The following is a 26858-nucleotide window of genomic DNA, read 5'->3' as shown; positions in this document are numbered from 1 at the left end:
CTTAATTTTATTTATATAGCGTTTTTACCATTCACAAGGTCAAATTATGGTAAGTATGAAATGTGTGGAAAAATAAGTCTAACTCAAAACGATCAGATTGTCCTGATAAGTAAGCCGAGTGTGGCAAGGAAAAACATAGTGTGAAGGAACATTCAACTACAGTTACGGCAGTATCATAGCTGTTTTCCAAAGGGGTGACTGTGGCAATATTTGTGCAGCATCCACTTGTTCACTGGTTACTTTTGTTTGATTTTACCGTTTTTATATAACCGCCCGCTCTGTGGGTCCTCTCTGCGGTGTCCATGGTGCAGTAGAGTGGCTGTAAGTTTTCTTGTTCTTGAGTTTGATGGCTGCTTGGTGGAATGTGAAGATGTGTCCCATATATATAAATTGACTGAAAAAAAAAATGAAGAGTTATGATTTTAACCTTTGTTTGTTGAGATTGAGAAACAAGGTATAACACCTTGCTGCCATGCCTCACAGCTAAGCTAACTGAAGAGCAGCTGCAGAACTAAGAGGTTTTCCTGCCTTTAGGGCAGGAATAAAGGTGTCTTCGGCCAGAAGACGAGAAGGCGTGATGCCCATAATCATTATCATCATAAACATTCGTTCTGTAACTAGAATGATGAAAAAGCCAAAATGTGGAGAAAGATGGAATCTGCTTAAGATGCAAAATAATACAAGCTTATCAGACATGCATGGTGAAGATGTAATGGCTGAGATAGTCACATGTAAAGGTTTAGCAGAATAAATTCTGAATTTTCCTGAAATATGCTGTCTCAACATACAGAGATGTGCATCCAGTCTAATTGAAAGTACCGTAATCATGCTGACAGACTATATCATGAAGCAAAGGACTTCATCAGAGGAGATATGAAGGCTTTATATATTAGCCTAGTCAATCACCAGACTTTACTCCAGAATATTAATTTTCACTTTCTGGTGAGAAAACAAAAGGGAGACCCCCACCTATACTGAAAGAAAAGCTTAACCAATGAGGAATTCATCATGATCTTCATATTCAGTACCATAAAGCTCTTTTTAGGTTAATAACAAGTGAGTTCTAAGTAAACAGTGGTGTAGTTAGCATTGCATTTCTGATGTGGCGTTAAAGCCCTGTCAAAAATTATCTGTGGGTCACTGTTTTAGGGTTAAACACATGAGCATAGAAAAATTTGTTTACAAGCTGCAAATAGGATTTAATGGGTTTCAGATGTGTAAAGAGAGCATTTTTGTACGTTGCATTGTACAATACTTTATCCAAATAGAGAGTAAAGATATATTTACAAATAAGTCTGTGATTATGCCTTTTTCCTGACAAGCAAAGAATTAAACGTTCAAGACGCATAACTTACCAGGTGCCATTTTCAGCATCCATATCTGAGTTTGTTTGTTTTCTACAGGCTCTGTGGAGTTGCTTGGTGCCATGGCATTTTGTGCTCCTAAACAGCTGTCATCATGTCTGCCTAGCATTGTGCCCAAGCTGACTGAGGTTCTCACTGACTCACATGTTAAAGTGCAGAAAGCTGGGCAGCAGGCACTGCGCCAGATCGGTTCAGTCATCCGCAACCCAGAGATCCAGGGTAAGAGCGAGATAAACGTATAACTTCTAAATCATAGGGTAAAACTTTTCTGGTTTTCTGTCCATGGTGGTTTTTGCTTTTCCAATTAGTTTGCTTTTCCCACCTCTCTTTTCTAATTAAACATCTGGGGGTATGGTTAAGTGCTGCTCTATAAAGGGAGTGAACGGGAGGTCAGTGGAAAAGAATGCACACTTGTAAAACTGGGTCTATTTAGTGTTTGTCTGCTGCAGTAAACTGGAAAGCTAAAAAGGTAAGCAGAACAAGCGAGTAGGGGAGAGCGAGCAGATCTTACTCCTAATATCCCAAGTGTGTGTGTCAAGATCTGGTCAGATCAGATTAAATTAGTCATAAAGAGAATTCTGAAATATAGAAGCTAAAAGCTCACACAAAACCATCCTGTCCTGATCTTTTGTTGTGCCAACATGCTTTTCTTACTCTCATTTCTCCTGGTTTTCGGCACCAGGTTCATAATATCGATCTGGCATGTTGCCACCAACACTTTCTCATCAGGTGTGATTCACCTGACTGTACAGAGTGGCACTTGACCATGCCCTTGCAACTACAACAGCACATTTCATCAACATATGGTGTATTTATATGTTTGTATTAATTGCTAAAAATCGAGAAAATATGTGTTGAATGTGGTAATTTAATGACAAAAAAGGCTAAGTATACAAACACTATATGGACAAAGGTATTTGGCTAAACCCTTTAAATTATTAAATTCAGGTGTTTTTTTATGTCAGTACGCTTACCCCCAGTAAATGGCAATCTTAATGCTTTAACACAGACAATCTCGGACAATGCTGTGATTTCAACTTTGTTACAACAGTTTAGGGAAGGCCCTTTTCCATTCCAACGTGACTTTGCCCCCAAGCACAAAGCAAGAACTGTAAAATAGTTTGGTGTGAAAGAACTTGACTGGCCTACACAGAGCCCCGACTTTAAGCCCTTCGAGCATCTTTGGTATGACAGGAAAGAGATTGTGAGCCGGGTCTTCTCATCCAACATCAGTGCCTGACTTCATAAATGCACTAATGAATGAATGGGCATGAATTCCCACAAAAACACTTCAAAATCTTGTGGACAACCTTCCAAGAAGAGTGGAAGCAGTTATAGCTGCAAAAGGGTGACCAACTTCATATTGAAATAAAAGCATTTAGAACCAGTGTCATTGCAGATTTGGTTATGTACTTTTGTCCTTATAGTCTACCTAAACATGAAAACAATTAATATAGGTTAACTATACTGGACTCTTGTAGGATGTTTCATTATTTGAAGTGTTTATTTGAATTTATTTTTTGTTAATTCATTTCCCTGGGGTCTTAGCCATCACTCCCATTTTACTGGATGCCCTTACGGACCCCTCGCACAAAACACAGCACTGTCTGCACACTCTGCTTGAGACCAAATTTGTGCACTTTATTGACGCTCCCTCCCTGGCTCTCATAATGCCCATTGTCCAGAGGGCCTTCCAGGACCGGTCCACAGACACACGAAAAATGGCTGCACAGATCATTGGCAACATGTACTCCCTCACTGACCAGAAGGTATGTTTATATTTTCTGATACCTTTAGATTTACTATGTGCGATGCAAATTTTACTCAACCTTTCTTCTTATTATTTTGTTAAGCACGAATAAAGCAAAAATGTTTTTTTTTTATTTTTTTTATTGGATTGTTGTCACAATCCAGTCTAACTACAAAAACCTTGTGTTTGGTGCAGGATCTCTCTCCTTACCTCCCTAGTGTGATTCCGGGACTCAAAACATCTCTCCTAGATCCTGTACCAGAGGTTGTGCATACCAAATATAAAAATTATTAATTTATAGGGCTTTGTTATATAATAATAATAGTAACAATCATAGTAATAATAACAATTTTAGCTTTGAAAAACAGGTAGCCAGACATTATTTTTGTTTATTTGTCTAAGTTTCTGGCTGTATGTTCTCTGCGCTGGCAGGTGCGAACAGTGTCAGCAAAAGCTCTTGGTGCAATGGTCAAGGGTATGGGTGAATCGTGTTTTGATGATCTACTGCCCTGGCTGATGGAGACTCTAGCCTCTGAGCAGAGCTCTGTGGATCGCTCTGGAGCTGCACAGGGTGAGAAAAAAAATTATTGATTATTGCAGGAACAATGATTTTTCTGTCAAATTATGGTCTCTGCATTACAGCAATGGTAAATCATCAAACCATGTAAACAAATAAAACATCTATTTATATCTATTCATATCTACTCATATCTCACAAGAGGGGAGTGCAAGAAGAACTTTCTCTTTATATTTTTTAATAATTCCACTTTACAATATTAGCTTTGTTAACTAAAGGGTTTCAGGGTTGAATTCCAAATGGCACTAAATAGAAAGTTAATGTGCTAGGGGGTACAATCACTTTTTTAGCATACCAAGTTAGTGCTCTGTATTAGAGGTTACAGAGATATTAGGAATTCATCCTTGTGTTAAAAGCTAGTTAGCTTTCTAACTTGGCTTGAGCTAAATAAAAAAAAGGAGGCAATGAAATGCCATTTCATTGGTGAGATGTCGCCATTAAGACTGCGCGTGTTTTCCCGCGAGATGCCGCAATTTGGCGCGCGCAGGCAACATTCGGGAATTTAAATAAATGTTTTGTGCTTCACTGAACATCCGCCAGATGCCGCATGGAATGACTTTATCTAAAAGCCGGACCGAGTACAACAATGAATTGTGTATAAAGTTAACCTAAAACAATATTGTTTCCAATGCTGAAGCAAACAGGAATTTTATTTTGTTTTACAACGGATTGGATTGTAATGAATGTGTGTATATGTGCTTCATGTTATTTTATATATCATGATAAGATATACAGCGGAACCTCGGATTACGAGCATAATTCGTTCCAGAAGCGGGCTCGTATTCTAAAACACTCATAAATCAAAGCACATTTTCCCATAAGAAATAATAGAAATTAAAATTACTTGTTTCACAGCCCAAAAAAATAAATTCATAAAAATAATTAACACAAAATATAAATAAAAAATAAAACAAATTAACCTGCACGTTACCTTAAAAAAAGTAAAAATTAAAATCCCGACAGATAAGTGTATCCATTTTTGCGCACAGGCGCTGTGTGTGTGTTTTTCTCTCTCCTGCACTGCTGAGTGTGTGTTATGTGTGTGCCGGTTGTGTGTGAGTGAAGCACCCCCTCTCTGTTTCACACACAAACACATTAAAGGCGAGAGAGAGAGAGAGAGAACCGGCATGATGTCAAATAATGCGCGCACACACATAACACACACACTCAAACACTGACACACACTAACGACGAGAGAGTGTGTGCGAACCTGCGCGGTGTCAAATTACGCGCGCACACACAACACACACACACTGCAGCGCAAGAGAAAAATAAACACACACACACATAACACACACACTCAAACACTGACACACAGTAAAGGCGAGAAAGAAAGAGAGCGTGTGTGTGTGTGTGAACCAGCGGTGTCAAATTATGCGCGCGCACACACAACACACACACTCTGCAGCGCAAGAGAAAGAAACACACACACAAACACACACGGATTGATTATACCAGTGAGAGACGAGCACTAAGACCCAGCAGGGGAGATGATTTCCGCGCCAGAGAGAGAGAAAAACCGTTGGCTCAGTTGTGATGACGCGACGCTCTGTGTCAAAACAAGAAGCGCATGCGTTACACATGATACTCGGTGCTCGTAAACCACGACAACGTTGGTTTTTTTAAGTCAAAAATTATTTTAAAAAATCTTTGCTCGTCTTCCGGAACACTCATAAACCACATTACTCGTAATCCGAGGTTCCACTGTATTTCATAGCATATATTTGTGTCTAATACTGTTTTATTCATATTTTACATTACATGCAGTTTGTAATTTACTTGCGATTGTACTTTTAAAATGTAACCTACGTATCTACAGTATAAGCATATTTAACTACTTCAGCAGTGAATGAGAAATTTGGTCGGTCTGGCTTTAAGATAAAGTTCTTTAATATAATTTTATTATTTAATTAATTATCTTATTATAAACATGATTCTTATTCTCTATATTTTTGTCGAGTATAGTGTTACGTCCCAGTCGGTTCGGGGTTCTATTTTAAACTGTGTAAAAAAGGTTGAATATAATGGTGTAATATACCGGAAAGAAATAGACAGGCACTTCAGCTGGCAAAAAGACAGGGTTTGTATTGCTTTACACAGAGCAAACAAAAATACTGACACAACACCAGGATCAGCTTCAGGGTGGACCCAGGCCAAAATAATAAACAAAACGGGTATCTGTATTTTACAAGCTTGTTTACCTAAACAAAACACAAACAAAAATACAGATAACTTACTTATCTCCCTAAACCAAAAACAGTGGATAAATTCCCTTTTCCCCAAAACAAATGGCAGCCACACCCCTACTACTGGTGCGTGCACAAACATAAAGTGAAAGTATTTACAAAAAATATATACAACAAAAAACAAGCAAACAAACCAAAAGGGACAAAGCAATAATCGAAGTCAAAGGGTTGCAATAAAGTCAAAACCAGGGTACACAAGCCAATTTTAAAAACACCAAAAACACAAAATCTCTCCCTCCAAACAATCAACACCTCGCCTACACGCCTCCTCATTCCCGCGTCTCTCTCCGGTTTATAACTGGTCCGCTCGTTGTTGACGTCACTCAGGGCGGAAGTGCACGTGTGGAAGGTCAGCCAGCCGCTGGTGTAGTGGCAGTCGAAAAACCTAGATTGGAATCAGGAGCGGAGCGCGACCTGGGCACAATATACACACGCTACAAAGCACAGAAGCCTAAACACACACAGCGCGACCAACATGTTGTGGGTTGTAACATTAGTCCTTCATGTCTGCATTTTTCCGCACGCATATATATATATATGGTACCTTTACTACGCTGAAGTACCATTTAAAGCTATTTATTCATTTATCTTTTATTTGCTTACTTACTAACTAGCGAATGCTTTTTTAGGGCTCTAAAACAACGGCAGTATGAATGACAATGGAGTTGACGCTCTTGCACCGATCACTAACCCATTAAAATGTTGGATTTGAATTAAAATGCCACTTATATATATTCATGTTTAATTAATTTCTTAAATCATCGTGTTCACCCATGGGTTTACTGCATAAACACCAAAACAAAAGGTCTAGGGACAAAACGAGAGTTTTTTTTTTTTTTTAACCAAAAAGCAACCCAACAGCATGATTAAAGTACCCGAAATAACACAAAATTTTGACCCAGCATAAACAACCCAAGGATGTGTTTTTGCATGCATTTTTTTTGTGTACTACTACAGTACTAACGAATGGAGAAAGTGCAGTTAAAGCCCGTGGATTCTGCGTGGTGTTGCGTTGTATTCAGAGAGTAGTACATATATATATATATTTTTTTTCATTTCATGTCTGTTGTTTTATCAATAAATCTGCTCATATCTGCGCACGTGTTTATCAGCCTTTTGATCAAAAAGACGCACGCGCAACACACTTTCACTTTGCACAAGACAGTGTTGATTGTTTAGTGTATATTTAAAGCCCATAAACACAATAAAATTATATTTTAGGCTAACATTTTTGTGGGGTTTTTTTCCCGCACGCGCGGGTGCGTTACAATAATAGGAATAATAACAAGTAATGAAGGGCATTTTCCCAGCTTGCCGTGGCAAGTCGCGTGATCCCTTTTCTCGAAATGTGCGTTTTTAATGGCAACATCTTTACTTCTTGGTTAAGATGTGCCTGTGACTGGTTTTGACTGTGCGTTTGACTTGGCGGGTAACTGCTCTCTCCTCTGTACTGTGTTTTATACAATCCTACTCTCACCCGTGCTGTGACCGATTCATGATTATAGCACCTAGGACACGGAGTGATGGATATAGTTGAATGTGCCAGTGGTGTTACAGTCCATTATCACCAATCCTGGAATGCTTCTCATCCAATCAGATTGTTCTTTCAGAACTATCTGTTGTATAAAATAAGCTGTTTTTCTTTTTTGTAGGCCTGGCAGAGGTCATGGCTGGGTTGGGTGTTGAGAAGCTGGACAAACTGATGCCTGATGTTGTTCAGACAGCCAGCAAAGTGGACATCGCTTCTCATGTGCGCGACGGCTACATCATGATGTTCATTTATCTCCCACTTACCTTCGGTGAAAGGTTCACACCCTATGTAGGACCGATTATTCCCTGTATTCTCAAGGTATTGAGCTTTATTCTCATCAAATGTAGTACCCCCCCCATCACCTAAATCTTTTAAAAGAAAATTGTATTATTGAAAACAAATGTCAGCACACTTAAAAGTCTCTTTTTAAATGTTATCTTACTTTATAGAATATTTATAAATACTTTATCCTAAAAAGACATTAGGCTATCATTAAATAAACAGAACACACTTGAAGAGCCAGCCAAGCTACAGTGTATTCATAAATCCCCTAAGAGCTGCTCAGGAAAGTGTACGAATGACATCTCTCAGAATTCCTACAGTGGTATTGCACTTACATATGTTACAGTTGAATTGTCACGGCAAAATTCTCTCTCACTTTCTCTCTGCTATTTTGTATTCAGGCTTTGGCTGATGAGAATGAGTATGTAAGAGACACAGCACTAAGAGCAGGCCAGCGCATCATCAGTATGTATGCTGAGACAGCCATTGCCCTGCTGCTGCCAGAGCTGGAACAAGGCTTGTTTGATGACCTCTGGAGAATCAGGTGTGTGACACACCAGGCTCACTATTGTTACTCTGCTGGAGGAAAAATTATGAATTAATAAAATCCTTATATAACCCCAGTTTAATTATATCTTACTTGTTCCCATTATATATCTGAATCCCTTTGTCAAATTAATTTTGCTTTAAGAGCAAAATGTCTAAGCTTTTGTTTTCTTGTATGCAGTTAAGAATCTGACTGAATCACAGAAACAGTCATTAATGTTAAATTATTGTTCTATTATAATGTTGCAGGTTTTAATTGGGTTAAAAATAGAAACCTAGCAAATATTTACACAATGCATATTTTTCCGTATAAAACATGTATTAAGGCACTATTATATTGTAATATATTTGCAGTTCAGTATCGTTATACGCCTAATACTTTACACCTACAGCAATATAAAAGCTATTAATAATAACTGCAGCTTAAAACTGTTGTGGCAGAGAGACTTTTTCTAGAAAATCAAAGAAAAGTGACACATGTCTAAAAATGTTATTAATGTTCTAAAAAATATCTCTTCCCTCAGGTTTAGCTCAGTGCAGTTGCTAGGAGACCTACTCTTTCACATCTCAGGAGTTTCAGGGAAGATGACAACAGAGACAGCTTCCGAAGATGACAATTTTGGTACAGCACAGTCCAATAAGGTACATGCACCGTGTCTACACCGTGCGCTACAGAATTAGTTTGTCTTTGTCAAGTGACTGTTTATGCTGTAATAAATTGTCTATATATGTGTTTATATATATATATATATATATATATATATATATATATACACACATACATAAACACACACATATATATATATATATATATATATATATATATACACACATACATAAACACACACATATATATATATATATATATATATATATATATATATATATATATACACACATACATAAACACACACATATATATATATATATATGTGTGTATATATACATACAGTGGAACCCTGGATTACGAGCATAATTCATTCCGGAAGCAGGCTTGTATCAAATTACCATCAAAAATAATACATCAAAATCATCAACACAAAATATAAAGTCAAAATACAGCAAATTAACTTGCACTTTACCTTTAAATAAATAAATCCAGACAGATAAGTGTTTCCTTTGGATACACACACAATGTTTTTTTTTTTAATGTGTGTGTAATCTAAAGTAAGCTCCCCTCTCCCACTTCTCGTCTTACACAGTTACCCTTCTTCCACTCTTCTGACACGCACGCACACACCTGAAACACTGTTTTATTGGAAAAACAAGCAAGAAATATCTTTGACACTCAATTGAGCGACCCACTAACGAAATTAGTGCTGTAAAGTAAAAATAAAACAAATTAACCTGCACTTTATTTTTGAAAAGATTTTTTCAATAATTCGTTTTGGAAGCGGGCTTGTTTTCCAAAACACTCAAACGTAGTTTGACACCGTGCCGGGTCTCTCTCTCTCTCTCTCTCACACACACACACACACACACACACACACACACACACAAGATTTATTATACCAGTAAAAGATGAGCACTAAGACCCAGCAGGGAAGACGATTACCCACAATTTCACAATGCAAGAAGGATAAAAAAAATAAAATGTTGGCTCAGTTGTGATCATGTGACTCTCTGCGTCAAAACAAGAAGCGACTGCGTGATACATGATACTCGGTGCTCGTAAACCAAGACTTGCTTGTTTTTCAATTTAAAAAATCTTTGCTCGTCTTGCGAAACACTCGCAAACAGCGTTACTTGCAATCCGAGCTTTGACTGCTTTGGAAGGGTCAAAAACTTGGCCTACATCAAGCAAGCCGAACATCTAAGGAGATTGGAAGCAACATCACTTAAAAGTTGCATCATAAAAATGTCAACAGGCAAAATTGCAGTTGTTTGTAATTGTGAAAATAAGTGATCAATGTAACAGGGAAATAAGTGAAGCAAATAAGGCAGTGCACCAATCATACATACATACTGTTCAAACCTCTGGAAACAGTGTTGTGATCTGGGATTTGCTTCTGTGGGTCAGCAATGTTATGTGGCAAGCTAAAAATCCAAATATCCTAAATGACCAGGTTATCCCATCAGGGTTTTTTTTTCTTTCCTTATGTCACTGACATATTCCAGGTATTAATGTTTGAAAGTGGGGTCCTGTGAGCACAAGGAATAATTTACACACATAAATTGACTAGCACATTGCGCACCTTTTATTTTATTTCATAACCGGCCACATTTCATCCCTAATGCCTTCTTTAGACTGCAGCTATGTCCAGTGTGTTTCATAACTCTGATCTTTAGGACTGACTGTCCTCACTGTTATTTAAAAATAATCAGATTGGATTTGTCTGCACTGATGCATCTTCCCAAAGTGCTATTAGACATTTCACTTGATCTTTGATCCAGGAGGATCATCTTTCTGCTTATTTATAATCACGAGTTTTCATGGATCCATGTCTCGTACTACATGATCATGTGCACATGAACTTGCGTGTTGGGTTGCGAGTGACGTAATGGACAGTTTGGATCTAATTTAACCCTATGATGCACGAGTGATATGACCCTACACTCTTCCATAAATGGGTCATTTTTGACCCACCTATAAAAGTCAATGTGTTTTATGCTATTTTTTTTTATTTTGGTTGTGAATAATAAATTGTAACATAGTCTGTATTACATTTTAGACCACACAAAAATTATTTCATGTTTAAAATTGTATTATTTTTCACTTCATTACAGATTTTGAACAATTTGATAATTAAAAAACGAATATTATACAGAACAGCAATAGAACAATGTCAACATTTATTATGTGTTTGTGTGTAAATGTCTGGTCATTGACAGTTCCTCACTCTTTTCTATTCTCTTGCAGGTAAGTCTCTGTGTTTGCTAAAGCGTTTGATTTGATAGTCCCTGTTTTGCCTTTTTGTCTCCTCACTGCATGCAGTTGTGACGGACTACCTGTTTCTGGCTGTGATCATTGCACACAGGCACATTGCATTTCCCACACCTATTGCTGACTTTGCGATCTTTGTTACTTGGGCAGATCGGACACCTCTTTCTCTTCAGTTGGCCCTGTCTGCTTATGTCCTTTGGCTGGGTTGTGGGTTTTGTTACTCCACACCTTCCCATTGCTTCAATGATCGGGGTTTGCAGTTGTGGGCAGCCTTCCAGTCGACTCCTCATGTGTGGTTTGACAAGCTCCTTTGAGAGCTCTTTTAGGAAGAGTCGTCGTGCATTGGTAATACCTCTGTTAAATTCAGGGTGCTGAGTCGTGAAAAAGGTATAGGCATTTGGGGTGGCGATGTCAAGGATGTTGTACCACAGCACCATGGGCCACCTCTGTGTTTGTCGCTTGCAGGTGTAGGTGCCAACCATTTGGTCCATGGTGTCAACACCTCCTTTGGTCTTCACCATTTCAGTTTTTTTCTTTCTGGTGTTTTCATCCACCATTTTATTGTGGTGCATCGTGCTCAGTAGGACAACAGCCATTTCTTTCTCTCTGACGTAGCTGGCCATAGTAATGCTGCCATTGAATCCAAACTCTGTGCTGTGAACCTCTCTAGACTTGAAAGCCTTCATCAGAGGAGGGATATCTGGCTTGTTCTGCCGTAGAGTCCCCACAATAGTGAGATCCATTTCCAGGAGATGCTGCGCAAGAGGCACACTGGTGAAAAAATTATCTGTGGTGATGTTGCGACCTGTGTTTCTAAATCTACTGCACAACTGCCGGACAATGTTCTCCCCCAGATTCTTCTGAACTTCTTCCCCTGGTTGTCTTCCTGTGTAAACTATCTATACAACCATCGTAGGGAACCTAAAAATTGTAAAGCGGACTTAAATTTAGGGTTAGGGGTGCGTAGACAATTCAAGTGTACGTGCTATTACTAATTTCATGTGTGCCATTGTTACATTTAGAATGTAATAATTGTTAGTCAGATTGTTAGATGAGGCTGATGGTTGTATGCAATACATTTCACTACATGTTGTACATGTATAACTATGTATGTGACAATAAACTTTGATTTGACTTGACTTGAGGTTCCCATGAAATTGTATGGGAAATGCATGTGGGTCATTTTTGACCCACTTATGGAAACTTGGGGTAGTAATACAAATATTATAATTTCTTAAAAAGTATGAGAGTTAACTTAAACATTTTAATGGAATGATATCAAAAACATGTTATTTGAGGAATACCTGGAATATGAAAAGATAACAACTTTTTATTACAAAGATATTGCAAGAAAATGACCTCTCCGGGTCATTTTTGACCCACTTGTGCATCCTAGGGTTAAGCAGGTAGAGAGCATCACGCTCAAGGCACATTTTTAAGAATCTAATGTGGATGTGGTTCAGATTGGATCAGGAAACATTATAGTAGCAGGTTTGATGTGTTTTTACTGTTTAAACTACATGAAAGCACAAAATGATTCCAAATTGATTCCAACCAGTATTTGCCAAGAATTGTATCTAAGCTGGCAGTCTGAACAAGGCCTAGGTGTACACAGAATGTTGTAATGTGGTACAAACACAAAACAAATTAGTTAATTATATCAATTACATTATAACATACATTAGATGCTCCTTCTCCGGCCTCTACATCTACTCAGCAACACCTACTAGTTAAAGATCTTGCCATATTTGCAAGCTTAAAGAAACATCAGTACTCTTTTGGCTATTACAAATCACTGATCACGGAGACTCTTGGGCCAATTTTGTACTTTACAGGACCCGTTATTAAGTTTGTATTAAATAAATAAATACATTTATGTTCCTTAGGCCATTATTGGTGCACTGGGAGTGGAGCGAAGAAACCGTGTGCTCTCTGGCCTCTATATGGGACGCTCGGACACACAGCTTGTGGTGAGACAGGCCTCCCTCCACGTTTGGAAAATTGTGGTGGCCAACACTCCACGTACACTTCGAGAAATCCTGCCTACACTCTTCTCTCTGCTGCTGGGCTTTCTGGCCTCTACCTGCCCCGATAAGAGAACGGTATATTCTCACACACACACACGCACACAGACAGAGACACACGCACACAGACAGACAGACACACAATATGAATGTGTATGAATCAAAATGATAAGATTGTCCCTGATTGTCCTAGTGTTCAATTCGTCAACAAAAATAATGACAAATATTCGTTGACAACCTTTTTTTCTGGGATTAAGACAAAACGATGACGAGATGTCACGGATATTAATGAACGTTAAAGAAATCAGCATGCAATATTGTTGATGAAAAAAAGGTGGGACTAAAATATGGTTAAAAAAAATAAATACTAATAAAACATCTGTTTTTCTTTTCTTCAATATATAATTTGTCACAATCCGCTGCAATAAAATAATATCAAACTTCATTCATGCAGACATGAAACACTGGTATGCACATATATGACAGTCACACATGCATACTGTATATACCACTAACTGCTCAAACACACACACACAAACAAACTCTCTGTGCACACGCACCATGAGATGCACACACGCACACACACTCTGTGCACGGTTAGTTTGTGTGCGCACTTATAGATGTGTATATATACCTGTACATGAAACACTGTTCATTCTGCTTCTATTGTTTTAAAGCTTAAAAAATATGGACATGCAGCAGTTGTGACGGGTAAAAATAAATATAATTAGCTTAAAACATCCAATGTATATCTGGTGTATATATTTAGATATATTTCAAAAAGTTAAGTAGTTATTTTGTAAAAAATCTTTAAAAAAGGGTTTTGACTAGACAAGATTGACTGTAGGGTTAAATAATAATAATAAATCTTATTCCTAAAATGTTGTTTTCATTGACTGAAACTAGACTAAAATGTCCAGACTTTTAGTCAACTAAAACTTGACTAAACAAAAATAGGATAGGATTATCCAAATATGATAAAAACTAACAGGGACATTTATCTCGGGACTAAGACTAAAATTGAAAATAGCTGATAAAATTAACACTATTGATGAGCAAGTTAAGGACGACAGCAACAGTGGCAAGGAAATACTCCCTAAGAAATAGACAGGAAAATCATTGATTTAATTAGTTGCCCACAAATTCCTGAGGACTAGTCAACAGGTTAGATCCCATACTCACTGTCGTTAGGAAAGCTAAACCTAAGCTAGCCAACTTGATGCATAGTTAGCAAGTTCACGAACAATGAACTCAAAATCAGCACTCCACAGTTAGACCACTTTGTAAACTTTTGACCCATGTGAGCGTAACATTAGGTGACATGGTGGATTTTAGGAAATTCAGGGAACAATTTAATGTAATCTGTGTTCCTGGTCTTCTGTGAAGGAACAGGCACTGATTGGCTCACATTTCACACACAAGAACTACCCAGTGATACAATTGGCCACTTTAATGGCCACTTCACTAGGTACAATGGATCAACTGCATTGGAGCAACTTAATAGATTTATGCATGTAGACATGGTGAAGACGTTCTGCTAAAGTTCTAAAAGCATCAGGCTGGGGAGAAAAAAGGTGGCATGAACATGGCATGGTTCGTGGTACTGGGTGGGATTGGTCAGACTATTTTATGAAGTTCTGATCTGGGATTTTCACAAACGGCCATCTTTAGGGTTCACAGAAAGTGGTCTGAAAAAGTCACACTGATTGGCAGTTTTCTGGTTTAAAATGCCTTGCTGCTCCTGGAGGTCAGAAGAGAATTGTCAGACTGGTTTAAGCTGATAGAAAGGCAACAGTAACTCAGTTTTGTAACGACTTAGATATGCCGAAGAGCAGATCTGAATGCACAACAAACTTCGAAGCAGATGTTCAACAGCAACAGACGACCACACTGTGTACCGCTCCTGTCAGCTAAGAACAGGAACCTGATTCTACGTTTCACATGGGTACACCAAAATTGGACAATAGAAGGTTGAAAAAAATCCTGCCTGGTCTGGCCTGCTTCTTCAGTTATCTTAAACTGGTTTCTTCAACATCAGCAAATTCACTGTACTCAAATGGCCTCCAGAGTCACCAGATCTCAAAGGAACATGACATTCAAATCATGCAGGTGCACCTGAAATGTCTAAATGGACTATAATCTGTAAGGAATGTTTCTTTTGCTGGAAATCTATGCCATCATCTTAAACCAAGTACTAGCAAAGTGATCGGTGAGTGTAGATTGGAATAAACTCTCATAAATCATAATGGAGAAGATGGGATTTGTTGGGAAAAAAAGATAGGAAGGTTAACTATAGGCATAAACACAATTATAGCTAACCTAACATCAAGTTTTAGAGGGGAACCCAGTTCTGGAAGTTTATATGCTTCACAAGAGTGGAGCCACTTTGTTATATTTGGAGTAAATTCTTTGAGCATGTTAACTTGCATTTTAGGCCTTGTTCACACGGGCGTTAAGTCTTTGGATAAACGAATGGAAAACGTGCTCTGAACGTCCTAGACGTTTATGTTGCATTTTGTGGTGGCGCTTGATTGACTTCTACACCGGCGTTGGTTTGTCTCTGTCTAACGTCAGCCTGCAGCCCAAATTGTAGTTTGTGTGTTAACTAGGGATGCACCGAAATTAAAATTCTGGGCCGAAAACGAAACCGAAATTTTTGGATGCACTTGGCCGAAAACCGATACCGAAACCGAAAATGGCTTCATTAAAAAACATGTTTAAAATATTTTCTTTTTGTTTGTATTAAAAAAATGTTGCATATTGCAACTTTGCTGTCCTCATCTGAAACTTTGAAGTGCTTCCAAACCGCCGACATACTCCATGTTTGATGCGTAATGACAGCGCGAACGAGACGGGAGGATGGGAGAGGCGTGGCGACACTTTCGGCTTTTATTTTCGGCGCTTTCTTACGTTTCGGCCGAAACCGATAATGCTATTTCGGCCGAAAATTTTCGGCGGCCGAAATTTCGGTGCATCCCTAGTGTTAACCTGTGGGGGCAGTGTCGGGAACGGGATATAAAAGCCCGCCGCTATCGGGTTTACCCTCTGACTTCACAACGTCGGATTAAAGAAAGTCTTTTTTTGTGGTTTATGAAGAAATTAAAATTTCCGCGTAAGTTTTTCAACAACTAATTTTTTTTATTTTGCTCTTTTCCGCATTTCCCTATGTATAGCATGTAGGATCATGGGATATATCCGGTCCTCCCAAACGTAAAATAAACGTGCAGAAGAACTAGAAGCGGTTTTCTTGCGTTCGTTGGGTTTTGAACGGCAAGAAAAAGCTGCATGCAACGTTTTTTTAATGCCGTATAAATGCGCAGCCGGACAAACGCACGTCACCAAAGCTCGTGTGAACACTCTCATTGACTCCTATGTGTAGAAAACTCTCAAAAAAAATGCTCGATTTTGACACCCGTGTGAACAAGGCCTTATTGAAACAGCTAAACAGCAGCCATGTTAAAGGGGTCAGCCAGTCCCATTTTTTAAAAGTTAATATGATTCTTTAGGGTCCTAATGAAAAGTTTGGAATATACTTTAATAAAAAATTCTCAATACTTTTACCTGGTAAAAAGTAGCTCTGTACTAAACAACCTATTTCAGTACATGCTTCTTTAAATGCTAATGACAGTTCTGTGGGGCGTGACTTCACAACTCAGAAATCAACTCGTTTGTCTTTCTCATCACTGCATGGGCATGAATTAACGGGCTGTTACGCTGCCGCGAGCAACAACCAAAAAAAAAAAGCGGAGAAGCTAACACAGGGTAAGTAGCGTCCTAAGAGAGATACGAATGCGATGTGTTTACTGCTGTGTTTACATGACTTCTTAATCATTGACAGACATCGTTATAAACCATCTAGCGTTACAAAGGTAAGCATAATATAGTTTTCCGACTACGTACACCGTTTGCAACTAGACAATCACCTTAATGCATTGTTGACGGATGTACATAGAGAAGAAGCCATAACCATGTTCTATGAGAGCGTAAGTTAACTTACACTCCGCATTCATCGTGATTATTAAAAAGGCGATCTGCAAAAATTCACAGAAAAAGAAATTACACTCACCGAGCCTGGTAAAGATAAAGCAGGAACACGAAGCGTACAGATCCTTTTTTTAGAAGCAGCTTCCTAGCAAAACCCGCTTTATATTGAGCCGCGTTTATAAAGCAGTCTGGTGAAAAATGATTAAGCGCAAACATGAACGCTTTTAGATAGATCAGCGGGGACGTTAGCTTCAAAAACAAAATTCAGCCACTGCGTCCTTAGCGGCTCAGATGTCAGTAGTGAATGACGACTGCTGTGTTTGCTATTACACCCAATAACTGTACACCACACTCGCTTAGGCGACATTTTGCTCCAGCGTCGAAAAACAATGGCCGACAGCTTTCTTCTCACTCGGGGCGGGTCTTTGCTAAAACACCAATTTCAAATAGTAGGAGCGGCCTCTGTTGGTGTCGCGTCACACCGACAGGCATTTGAGATTGGCCTGATTTCAGAATGGGCATCTTATTTTAATAAATGAAGGGAAAATCACTGGGCGCCTCTTTATCATTGTAGAGTGGTTGTGTACACACTCTCCTAACACACATTTCAGTCCAAACAGCTTAAAAAAGTGCATGTAGGACCGTATGACCCCTTTAACAGTTTCGTTGAAATCTCTAATCTGAATTATTTCGGTTAGACTCAACAACTAGTGACCATGAAAACAAAGCTTTTTTTTTTTGCTTTTTTTTTTTTTTGGAATATACATTATGGAGCACACAAATCTATGGGGTTTTGCACAGGTCTGAAACATATTTGCAGTGGTAGCCGGGGGAATGGGCCGACCTTACCTACTAGCGCAAAAATGGTCTTTTATGTACATATGGTCCTTTAACGTAATATTTTTATTTATTTGGTTTCTGTTCATTTTTCATTTAAAAGTTCCAACTCTCAAACCTTTCCTACCATCTACCTACAGTATATGTAAGACAAGTAAAAAAATTAAGAATCAAACACTTTGCTGTACAAACATTGCACTGTTTCAGAGCTCATATCTCTTAAAACCCAGAGCATTGTTTGCATAAAGTCACATATTTTAAGGATCGTTTTCTTTTGTTTTATGGGATTTTAAAAAAAGATTTTTTTGAGTTCTACAGTATTCCTATAGTCCAGGAGCAGTAAAATTTAAATGTTTACAAGAAGAGCCCATTCACTGTGCGAAACTGTTTTTCTCTGCAGAGCATGTGTAACTGCTCTTTTTTTTTTTCTTCTTTTTTTTACGGTAGCTGGCGTCTGTGCATTTACGGTCTCTCAATACACAGCTCATGCAGTTGCAAAATAATCTGGTATAGGAGCAGTAGCACGGGAGGAAACTGTCTGCTACTAGATAGTTGATTGCGGATGATGTCATTCTCCCAGACAGATTTTAAAAAGGGTGGGCAAATATACTTGAGCGGCCATCAATATATTTGGACAGCATGCCCAATTATGCTCTGTGTGTGGGGAAATACTGTAACAATTACTTGCGATTTGAGATGCACTTTCCCTTTTCCCAGATTGCAGCACGTACTCTGGGGGATTTGGTGAGAAAGCTGGGTGAGAAGATCCTTCCAGAAATCATCCCCATCCTAGAGGAGGGTCTGCGCTCTGATAAGAGTGACGAGAGGCAGGGTGTGTGCATTGGTCTCAGCGAAATTATGAAATCCACTAGCAAAGATGCTGTAGGTTGCTTATTTCTTCTTTTCTGATTAAAAGAATTTAATCATGTTCATTTTAAACTACATTGCTTAGCTGTATTTCATCTGTACATTTATGTGTCCAACAGGTGCTGGTGTTTTCCGAGTCCCTCGTGCCTACAGTGCGCAAAGCTCTGTGTGACCCACTAGAGGATGTGCGTGAGGCTGCAGCTAAAACCTTTGAGCAGCTACATGCCACCATTGGCCACCAAGCACTGGATGACATCCTCCCCTCTCTGCTTAAACAACTGGTGAGACTGAAACTTTTTTTTTTTTTTTAGATTTTTTTTAAACTCTCTTCATCCTCCTTTTATTTATCATTTGTCAGTGTGCAGAACATGCCACAAATTAAAACGCATGCTGTCTGAGTATCTGTCTACTCAGAGTAACAATCTAGAATTGTAGTTCTCCATTTACTTTCTAAATTAATATTATATTATTTCATTTTGATTTTAGGTAAGTATTATTTATATTATAAATAATTACACATAATACGGTTTAATGTATTACAGAAACCTACTTACAGTTCTATTGAATACGAAGTAGTGGTAATATAATACCTTCTTTGAGATGACTTTTTTTCCAGAGCTGCAAGGTATATTGCCACACACCCTTATAGATATTACTTTTATACTGATTTTCAATAGGATCGAGATCAGGGGACAACAGTCACATCATGGTTTCTTTTCTTATTAATACTTGTACAGTAGCAACTCAGTAGTCGGTGGTATTTCTGGATGGTACATTATCCTACATGGTATGTTATCCTAATAGTCTTAGAGTATGTTCACACCTGTTGTTTGGTCCTTTTGGTTTGGACCAAATCATACATTAGTTTTGGTTCGTTAGTATAACATAAGAATGATTTTTAATATCGGACAAAAAGACACCACAGGATATGTGTGGATTAAATATGGTGGTAACTTTTTTTTTTTAAAGGTTTTATAAAATGTCTTTTTTTTATTCCTTTTATTAGACATTGCACACAGTGTTCATCTTTAGCAACCTCTTTCTTCCTCAGTGTTAACCAAAATTTTCTGAGAATTGTCACTTGTTTAATAATGTGGAATGATTTCTTTAAATAGGTTTTACACAAGATCGCATAGCAAACTTAACACATCTGCCTCAGATTGATACCAATTCTAAACGAATATAAGAAATAAAAAAAAAAACTCAAACTCTATCTCTGTTTAAAAACTTGAAACCTACCTGAAATAATTAGCCTCTTTTTTAAAGGGGTCATCCAGACACATTTTTCATTAAATGTTAATATGATCTTTAGGGTCCTAATGAAAAGTTTGTAATATATTTAATTAAAAATTCTCAATGGTTGTGTAAAAAAACACTACTTTTAACTGGTAAAAACTAGCTCTGTTCTCAGCAACCGGTTTCCTTTACCATGTTACCATGTTCCTTTAAATGCTTATGATCTCTGAATCCCCAGTTCTGTGGGGCGCGTTTTCACAACACAAGTGGGGTATAGCCACGGGAGTGGAGTCCAGTGCGGGCAATGCTTTGAACTGCATTACCCACAAAGCATTGCCCACAACGCAGTGCTTTGTGGGTAATGCAGTCCAAACTGAAAAACGCTGGAATATAGAGCCTGTTTTCTTAAGTAGTTTTTGGTTTAATTTAAGTACGGAACCTACGGGGAAGTTTGTAATATCGCCTGACAACGCAAAAATTAAAAGAATGGACATGCTTCGACTCGATTTGTCTTTCTCATCACTGCATGGGCATGAATTAACGGGCTGTTGCGCTGCCGCGAGCAACAACAACAAAAGCGGAGAAACTTACTGAGATAGATACGAACGCGATGTGTTTACTGATGTGTTTACATGACTTCTTAATCTTCGACAGACATCGTTATAAACCATCTAACGTTACAAAGGTAACCATAATATAGTTTTCCGACTACATACACCGTTTGCAACTAGACCTTAATGCATTGTTTATTATAAACGGGCGATTAGGGATTATATAGAGACGGATGTACATAGAGAAGAAGCCATAACCATGTTCTATGAGAGTATAAGTTAACTTACACTCCGCATTCATCGTGATTATTAAAAAGGCGATCTGCAAAGATTCATAGAAAAAGGAATTACACTCAGTGAGCCTGGTGAAGATGAAGCAGGAACACGAAGTGTTAGTACAGATCCATTTTTTAGGAGCAGCTTCGTAGCAAAACCTGCTTTATATTGAGCCGCGTTTATAAAGCAGTCTGGTGAAAAATGATTATCGCAAACATGAATGATTTAGGTAAATCGGCGGGGACGTTAGCTTCAAAAACAAAATTCAGCCACTGCGTCCTCAGTGGCTCGGATGTCGGTAGTGAATGACGACTGCTGTGTTCGCTATTACACCCAACAACTGTACACCACACTCGCTTAGGCGCCATTTTGCTCCAGCGGCGAAAAACAATGGCCGACAGCTTCTTCTCACTCGGGGCAGGTCTTTGCTAAAACACCAGTGTCAATCAACTAGTGTAGGAGCGGCCTCTTGTGGTGTGGCGTCACAGTGACAGACATTTGCGATTGGCCTGATTTTAGAAGGGGCATGTTATTGTAATAAATGAAAAGAAAACTACTGGGCGGCTCTTTATCATCGTAGAGTGGTTGTGTACGCACTCTCCTAACAAACAGTTCAGTCCAAACAGCTTAAAAAAGTGCATGTAGGCCTGTATGACCCCTTTAAAATAAATAAAAAATTACAGGAAGTTGGTCCAGTGAGAACTACATCTCTAAATGTTTAAATGATCTTACCAAAAAGACTTGGGATCACAAATTTTTAAACAAAATATGCTTTATTTGCAAAGCCAAAAAGCATTGCAAAGAAAACAAGGGAAGCTTAAACAGGATCTTAAAATATTAAGTGCACAAGAACCTCATAGTTTACATAGAGCATCATTTATTTAGAAAGATGCCAATACAAAAGACTTGTAAATGATTTGTCTTGCCTTTTGTATGTTGTTTAGCCATGCCCGAATATGTTTGGCAGTGGAAAAGCATAAATCGACGACTTTTGTTTGCATTTCACCAAAACGTTGCACATGGTGCAAAAAAAGAAAAAAGTTTCAGTGATTGGATAAAATTGTATGGTGCAGAATAAATAAATATTGTTTAGAATGTGCATTATTTGTGTTTCTGACATTGTAATATCCTGGAGAGACTTTTGTACTAAAGTTGAAGCCCTGTGATATAGCATGAACAACATTTCAAGAAAGATTACAGTGCCTTCAAGATTCTTGGAGTAAGGACATGCTCGCCTTGATACTCTCTGGTTAGCTGAGATAAAGGAGAGCTACATAGCTGGTGGGTGGGAACTATATCTTAATAAGAGTCATGCAACACTGCCCTTTTTTTCCTTATTCCCAGGATGATGAGGATACTGCTCAGTTTGCTCTGGATGGACTGAAGCAAGTTATGGCTGTGAAGAGTCGATCAGTGCTGCCTTACCTGGTGCCCAAGGTTGCTCTTCTCTTCCAGAATATTCCTTCATATATTTGTCTCTTGAATAATTCTTCCTGAGCATCTGTCATGAAACTACTTTCTCTTGTAAATTGTGGTTTATCCTTATAATTGTGGCTTAGTTCTCTCCCTAATTTAGTTTTTGTATTTATCATTCCTTCTTTGTAGCTCACTGCCCCCCCAGTGAATACACGCGTACTGGCCTTCTTGTCTGCCGTGACGGGTGATGCTTTGACACGGCACCTGGGTGTGATTCTGCCTGCTTTGCTCTCATCTCTTAAAGAAAAGCTGGGCACTGAGGAGGGACCCCAGGTAACCTTAATACCAATACAATAAAACCAACAGAAAAACCCTGTATCATTATGCTGGCAGATCAGTTTTTGCTATATTGTTTGATAAAAAATGTGTATATATTTCTGTAGCTTTTCTGTACTGTTTACCACATCAAGGTAAACTATCCTGCTATATGACAGATTCTAGTCTAAAGTGAAAATGTAACCACCCCCCTCCTTTTTTTTAACTGACTTTTAGTTCTGAATTATTTAGTTTGCGTTTCATAAAATCTAATTATGTGTACATGTAAATATAATTGGTGATGCATTCACTCCTATGCAGGAATTAAGCAGCTGCCAGACTGTGATTTTGTCAGTTGAAGATGAAGTGGGGCAGCGTATCATCATCGAGGATCTGCTGGAGGCAACACGTGGAACAGATGCTGGACTCAGAGAGGCGTCTGTTACTATCTTGAATGCTTACTTCTCCCGAACACGACTTGACTACAGCACTCACACACGCACGCTGCTTTCCGGCCTTGTGCGCCTGCTCAATGATCCCAGCTCTGAGGTTCTCCATCAGAGCTGGGACACCATTAATTCCATCACCAAGGTATGCAAAAAATAAATAACAGTCAGGGGATCTTTCAAGTCTTCTTGTAATTAAAATTTAGCTGTATTTTTGCCCTGGAGTTTCCAAAAGATACGAACAACCAAAATTTAAACATTTTGTCATTTCTAACATTTCAAAGGCTTTAGTTTTAAATTGTTTCCACAAGAAAAGGGATGTCCCCACCAAGCATGAGCTTTTTTAATACGGTTGAAAAGTATGAGATGTGTACCTTGAGTACGTTTGCACACACCCACACTACTACTTTGTTGGATGCAGAAGTTGGATGCTGGAAGTCAGCTTGCTCTGATCGATGACTTGCACAGAGATATCCGTTCAGCAGCAGCTGAAGTCAAGGGGGAATATCTGCCTGGCTTCTGTCTGCCCAAAAAGGTACAAAAATGTTGCTTATAAATTAAGACAGGTTTTAAGATAAAACTTTCGAAGTCTCACAATTTTTTTTTCCTGCTTCAGGGAGTGACATGTATTCTGCCCATTCTGAGAGAGGGGGTGCTGACAGGAAGCCCAGAGCAGAAGGAGGATGCAGCACGTGCATTAGGTGCTGTCATCAAGCTGACCTCCGCTGAAGCTCTACGGCCCTCTGTAGTTAATATCACTGGGCCACTCATTCGTATACTTGGAGATCGTTTTGCCTGGACTGTGAAGACGGCTCTGCTTGAGACCCTTACCCTTCTCCTTCGAAAGGTTTCTGCTTTATTTTTCGTTGTAAATATATTGTTGTTACCTGCATTTCACTAAATATTACAAAAAAAAAATTATATGCATAGTAAAAGCTAGTTAATAGAGTCTAATATACTCCTTTTTCTTATATTGCTTCCATCAGCATGTTTTTTTGGTAATTCATATTCAATTTAATTTTATTTGTATAGCGCTTTTAACAATTGTCATTGTCGTAAAGCAGTTTTACACAATTAATAAAAATCAAAACTTGTGTTTTATGAGTTTCAATCCAATGTTAAATTGTGCTGTGGCATTGACCGTACACTAGCAACAGTATTTATTTGTCTGTTATTTTTAAAGTTTGAAAATGGAGAAGGATTTTATGTGGGGGAAAAAAATCAAACACAATGTCTGGATCACAGCATTTCCTTATATATTCCTTATAGGTGGGCATAGCGCTGAAGCCATTCCTTCCACAGCTCCAGACGACATTCCTAAAAGCCCTGCAGGACATGAGCAGGCCTGTGAGGCTCAAGGCGGCTGAGGCTTTGGGACAACTTGTTTCCATACACACAAAAGTGGACCCACTGTTTACAGAGCAGCTCTCAGCCATTCGAAACACTGAGGACTCAGGTGTCAGGTGTGCTGTAATCTAATCTGATCTAGATCAATAGATAGACAACATTTTAGCAACATCTTTTATTTTACTAGTACAGTGGTTCTCAAAAATTTTCTGTCATTCCCCACTTAAGGGGGTGGGCGAATTTTCAAGCCCCACTTGTCAACAAAATGATAACGAAATCGGCCAAATTTACCATTTATTAAAATATAAATTTTTAAACTAATAAGATCGAATAACACAGAATAATAAGATAAAATACACGTGCAATTGTTATAACAGGCTTACTTCGTGGCTTATTAATGAGACTGGGGTGTATTGTCTCCAAGTGTCTTCCTACTTTGTTCGGTCCCATGCTGTCTGCTGCCAGCGGTTTAAGAAACAAAACACACAAAGGTCTCTCGTCTGCCCCAATCCCCACCATGAATCCAAGTGCAACATAGGCTTCATCATGTTTTTCTTTCGGCTGGCTTTTTGGTTGATTAGGCTGATAGTGCTGAATCGCCTGCTTTTTTGTGGTCCATGTAACAAATGTATCCATTGATGTTATTATGCTCACTACGCTACTGACCCGCTTTGTGTCAGCGGTAAAGTTAATTTCATATTCGCATATTCGCATCTCCGAATTCAATAGCTGCGTAAATAAACCCGCAAATAAGATACCCACATATATATTTCCCTTCCACATTTTTTTTAAGCTACATCCGCCTTAAATTATACATGTTTAAAAGCATAAACACTATTATTCTCTACGGCGCAACGAATGATTTAGGGATCCTAGCAAAATGCCGCACACCAACAAAAAGCGTAGAACGATATTCATCTTCCCTTCTGTTCAGCGCCTGATGGATCAAAAAGCAACTAGAAATGCCAGATTAGTACCGCCTGATAAAATATACATTTTTAACAAAAATACAGAAACATTAGCATACACATTGGAATAAATAAAATTACATATATAATGCTGAATGTTTACTTATATATTGTTCCTCTGCAATTAACATGCCGACGTTAAACCGTTATTGTTGCACTATGGTTCCACTTTTTCTCTGATTTATTTTAATTTACTTGTATTAATGATTCATTTCTTTGCGTGTGATTGTTTAGTTTCGAGTGTCCAATCTTTATTGTCAATAAAAAAAGCATAAATTAGAATAGGTACTTTCCTATTATTTTCCACTAATTCCCTCCTGTTCATTGCGCCCCACCTGTCATGTCTGTATTCCCCACTAGTGGTACGCGCCCCACACTTTGAGAACCAAGGCACTAGTACAACAAAATCTGCTATGAGAAAGAGGAGGTTTAGCTTGGTTATTAAAATGCTAAAAAAGCTGCAGGTTCGGGTTAGTAATACCGCCCAATTCCAGAAATGTTGAAAAAGTATGGTTATTGACAATAAAACCAAAAAGATGTAATTAGTTAAATATCCTCACCATTTAATATTTTACAAACTCATTTAATTCACTCATTTCAAATCTGGTAGCTGCAACATCCTCAGAAAAGGTTGGAACATTCGACTGTTTACCAATGTGTAACATCACTATTACTGTTAATAATACGTTTTAAGCATTTGTGCACTAAAGTTGATCAAGTTTAGCTAGCAGGAGTTTTTTTTCCATTCTTTCATTACACAGGTCAGGTTTAGTTTCGAAATTGTACTGGGTCTTTGTTGCCATATATTTGTGTTATAGCAGGAAAGTTTAGTCTAGCACCTATACAATTGTGTCTCTGAAAAGAAACAAATATACCACCTATTTTTGTGCATTAATGTTGCCCTTATATAAACAGAAACATTACAGAAACATTCAACAATGATTATACCATCTTTTAATTAAATTTTGTTTTTTAACCAATCGTATAAGATCCACTACGATCAATCGTAACTGATGAAGCATCATGTAACTTTTTCCACCGTGCCATTAATTATTTAACAAAAAGTAAGCCAAAATGAAAAAGAAACATGGGCAATACAAAGTACTCACATGATTTAATACTTCGTAGATCCACCTTTAGCAGCTTTTTTTTTTTCCTTTTACATATTTGCATATCAATCAACCAATCATCAAACAAATTTTAATATTGCACAAAAATAACCTGAGTAAATACAAAATCTAGTTTTTAAGTGATGATTTTTAATTATATGATTATTAAGAGAAAAAAAGCTGTCTAAATCTGCCTAGCCCCATGTGGGGGGAAAAGTAATTGACCCCCACTCTTGACTGTTGGTAGGATGTTCTTAGATAATGCTGTTTGTTTTATGCCAGATGTAATAAGACACACACCT

The 26858-nt window shown here is 38.2% G+C and overlaps 1 protein-coding gene across 1 annotated transcript in view; it reads left to right on the top strand.

The window, feature by feature from the left end:
* The window catches only part of gcn1 (GCN1 activator of EIF2AK4), an 88947-nt gene that overhangs the window by 52267 nt on the left and 9822 nt on the right, over window positions 1-26858 (top strand). Inside the window, exons 37-52 of the mRNA XM_053503670.1 lie at window positions 1404-1583; window positions 2913-3133; window positions 3310-3378; window positions 3547-3685; window positions 7590-7786; window positions 8152-8294; window positions 8821-8938; window positions 13067-13282; window positions 18743-18907; window positions 19012-19173; window positions 22300-22392; window positions 22561-22704; window positions 23008-23277; window positions 23554-23667; window positions 23749-23979; window positions 24402-24595. Of these exons, the coding sequence (XP_053359645.1) occupies window positions 1404-1583; window positions 2913-3133; window positions 3310-3378; window positions 3547-3685; window positions 7590-7786; window positions 8152-8294; window positions 8821-8938; window positions 13067-13282; window positions 18743-18907; window positions 19012-19173; window positions 22300-22392; window positions 22561-22704; window positions 23008-23277; window positions 23554-23667; window positions 23749-23979; window positions 24402-24595 (2656 nt within the window). The remainder of the gene's footprint in view (window positions 1-1403; window positions 1584-2912; window positions 3134-3309; window positions 3379-3546; window positions 3686-7589; window positions 7787-8151; window positions 8295-8820; window positions 8939-13066; window positions 13283-18742; window positions 18908-19011; window positions 19174-22299; window positions 22393-22560; window positions 22705-23007; window positions 23278-23553; window positions 23668-23748; window positions 23980-24401; window positions 24596-26858) is intronic.

The sequence above is a fragment of the Clarias gariepinus genome, chromosome 9 (genome assembly GCF_024256425.1).
Source record: "Clarias gariepinus isolate MV-2021 ecotype Netherlands chromosome 9, CGAR_prim_01v2, whole genome shotgun sequence".
Taxonomy (NCBI): domain Eukaryota; kingdom Metazoa; phylum Chordata; class Actinopteri; order Siluriformes; family Clariidae; genus Clarias; species Clarias gariepinus.
The sequence above is the reverse complement of the archived record's forward strand: the minus strand, read 5'-3'. Positions and strand labels throughout refer to the sequence as shown.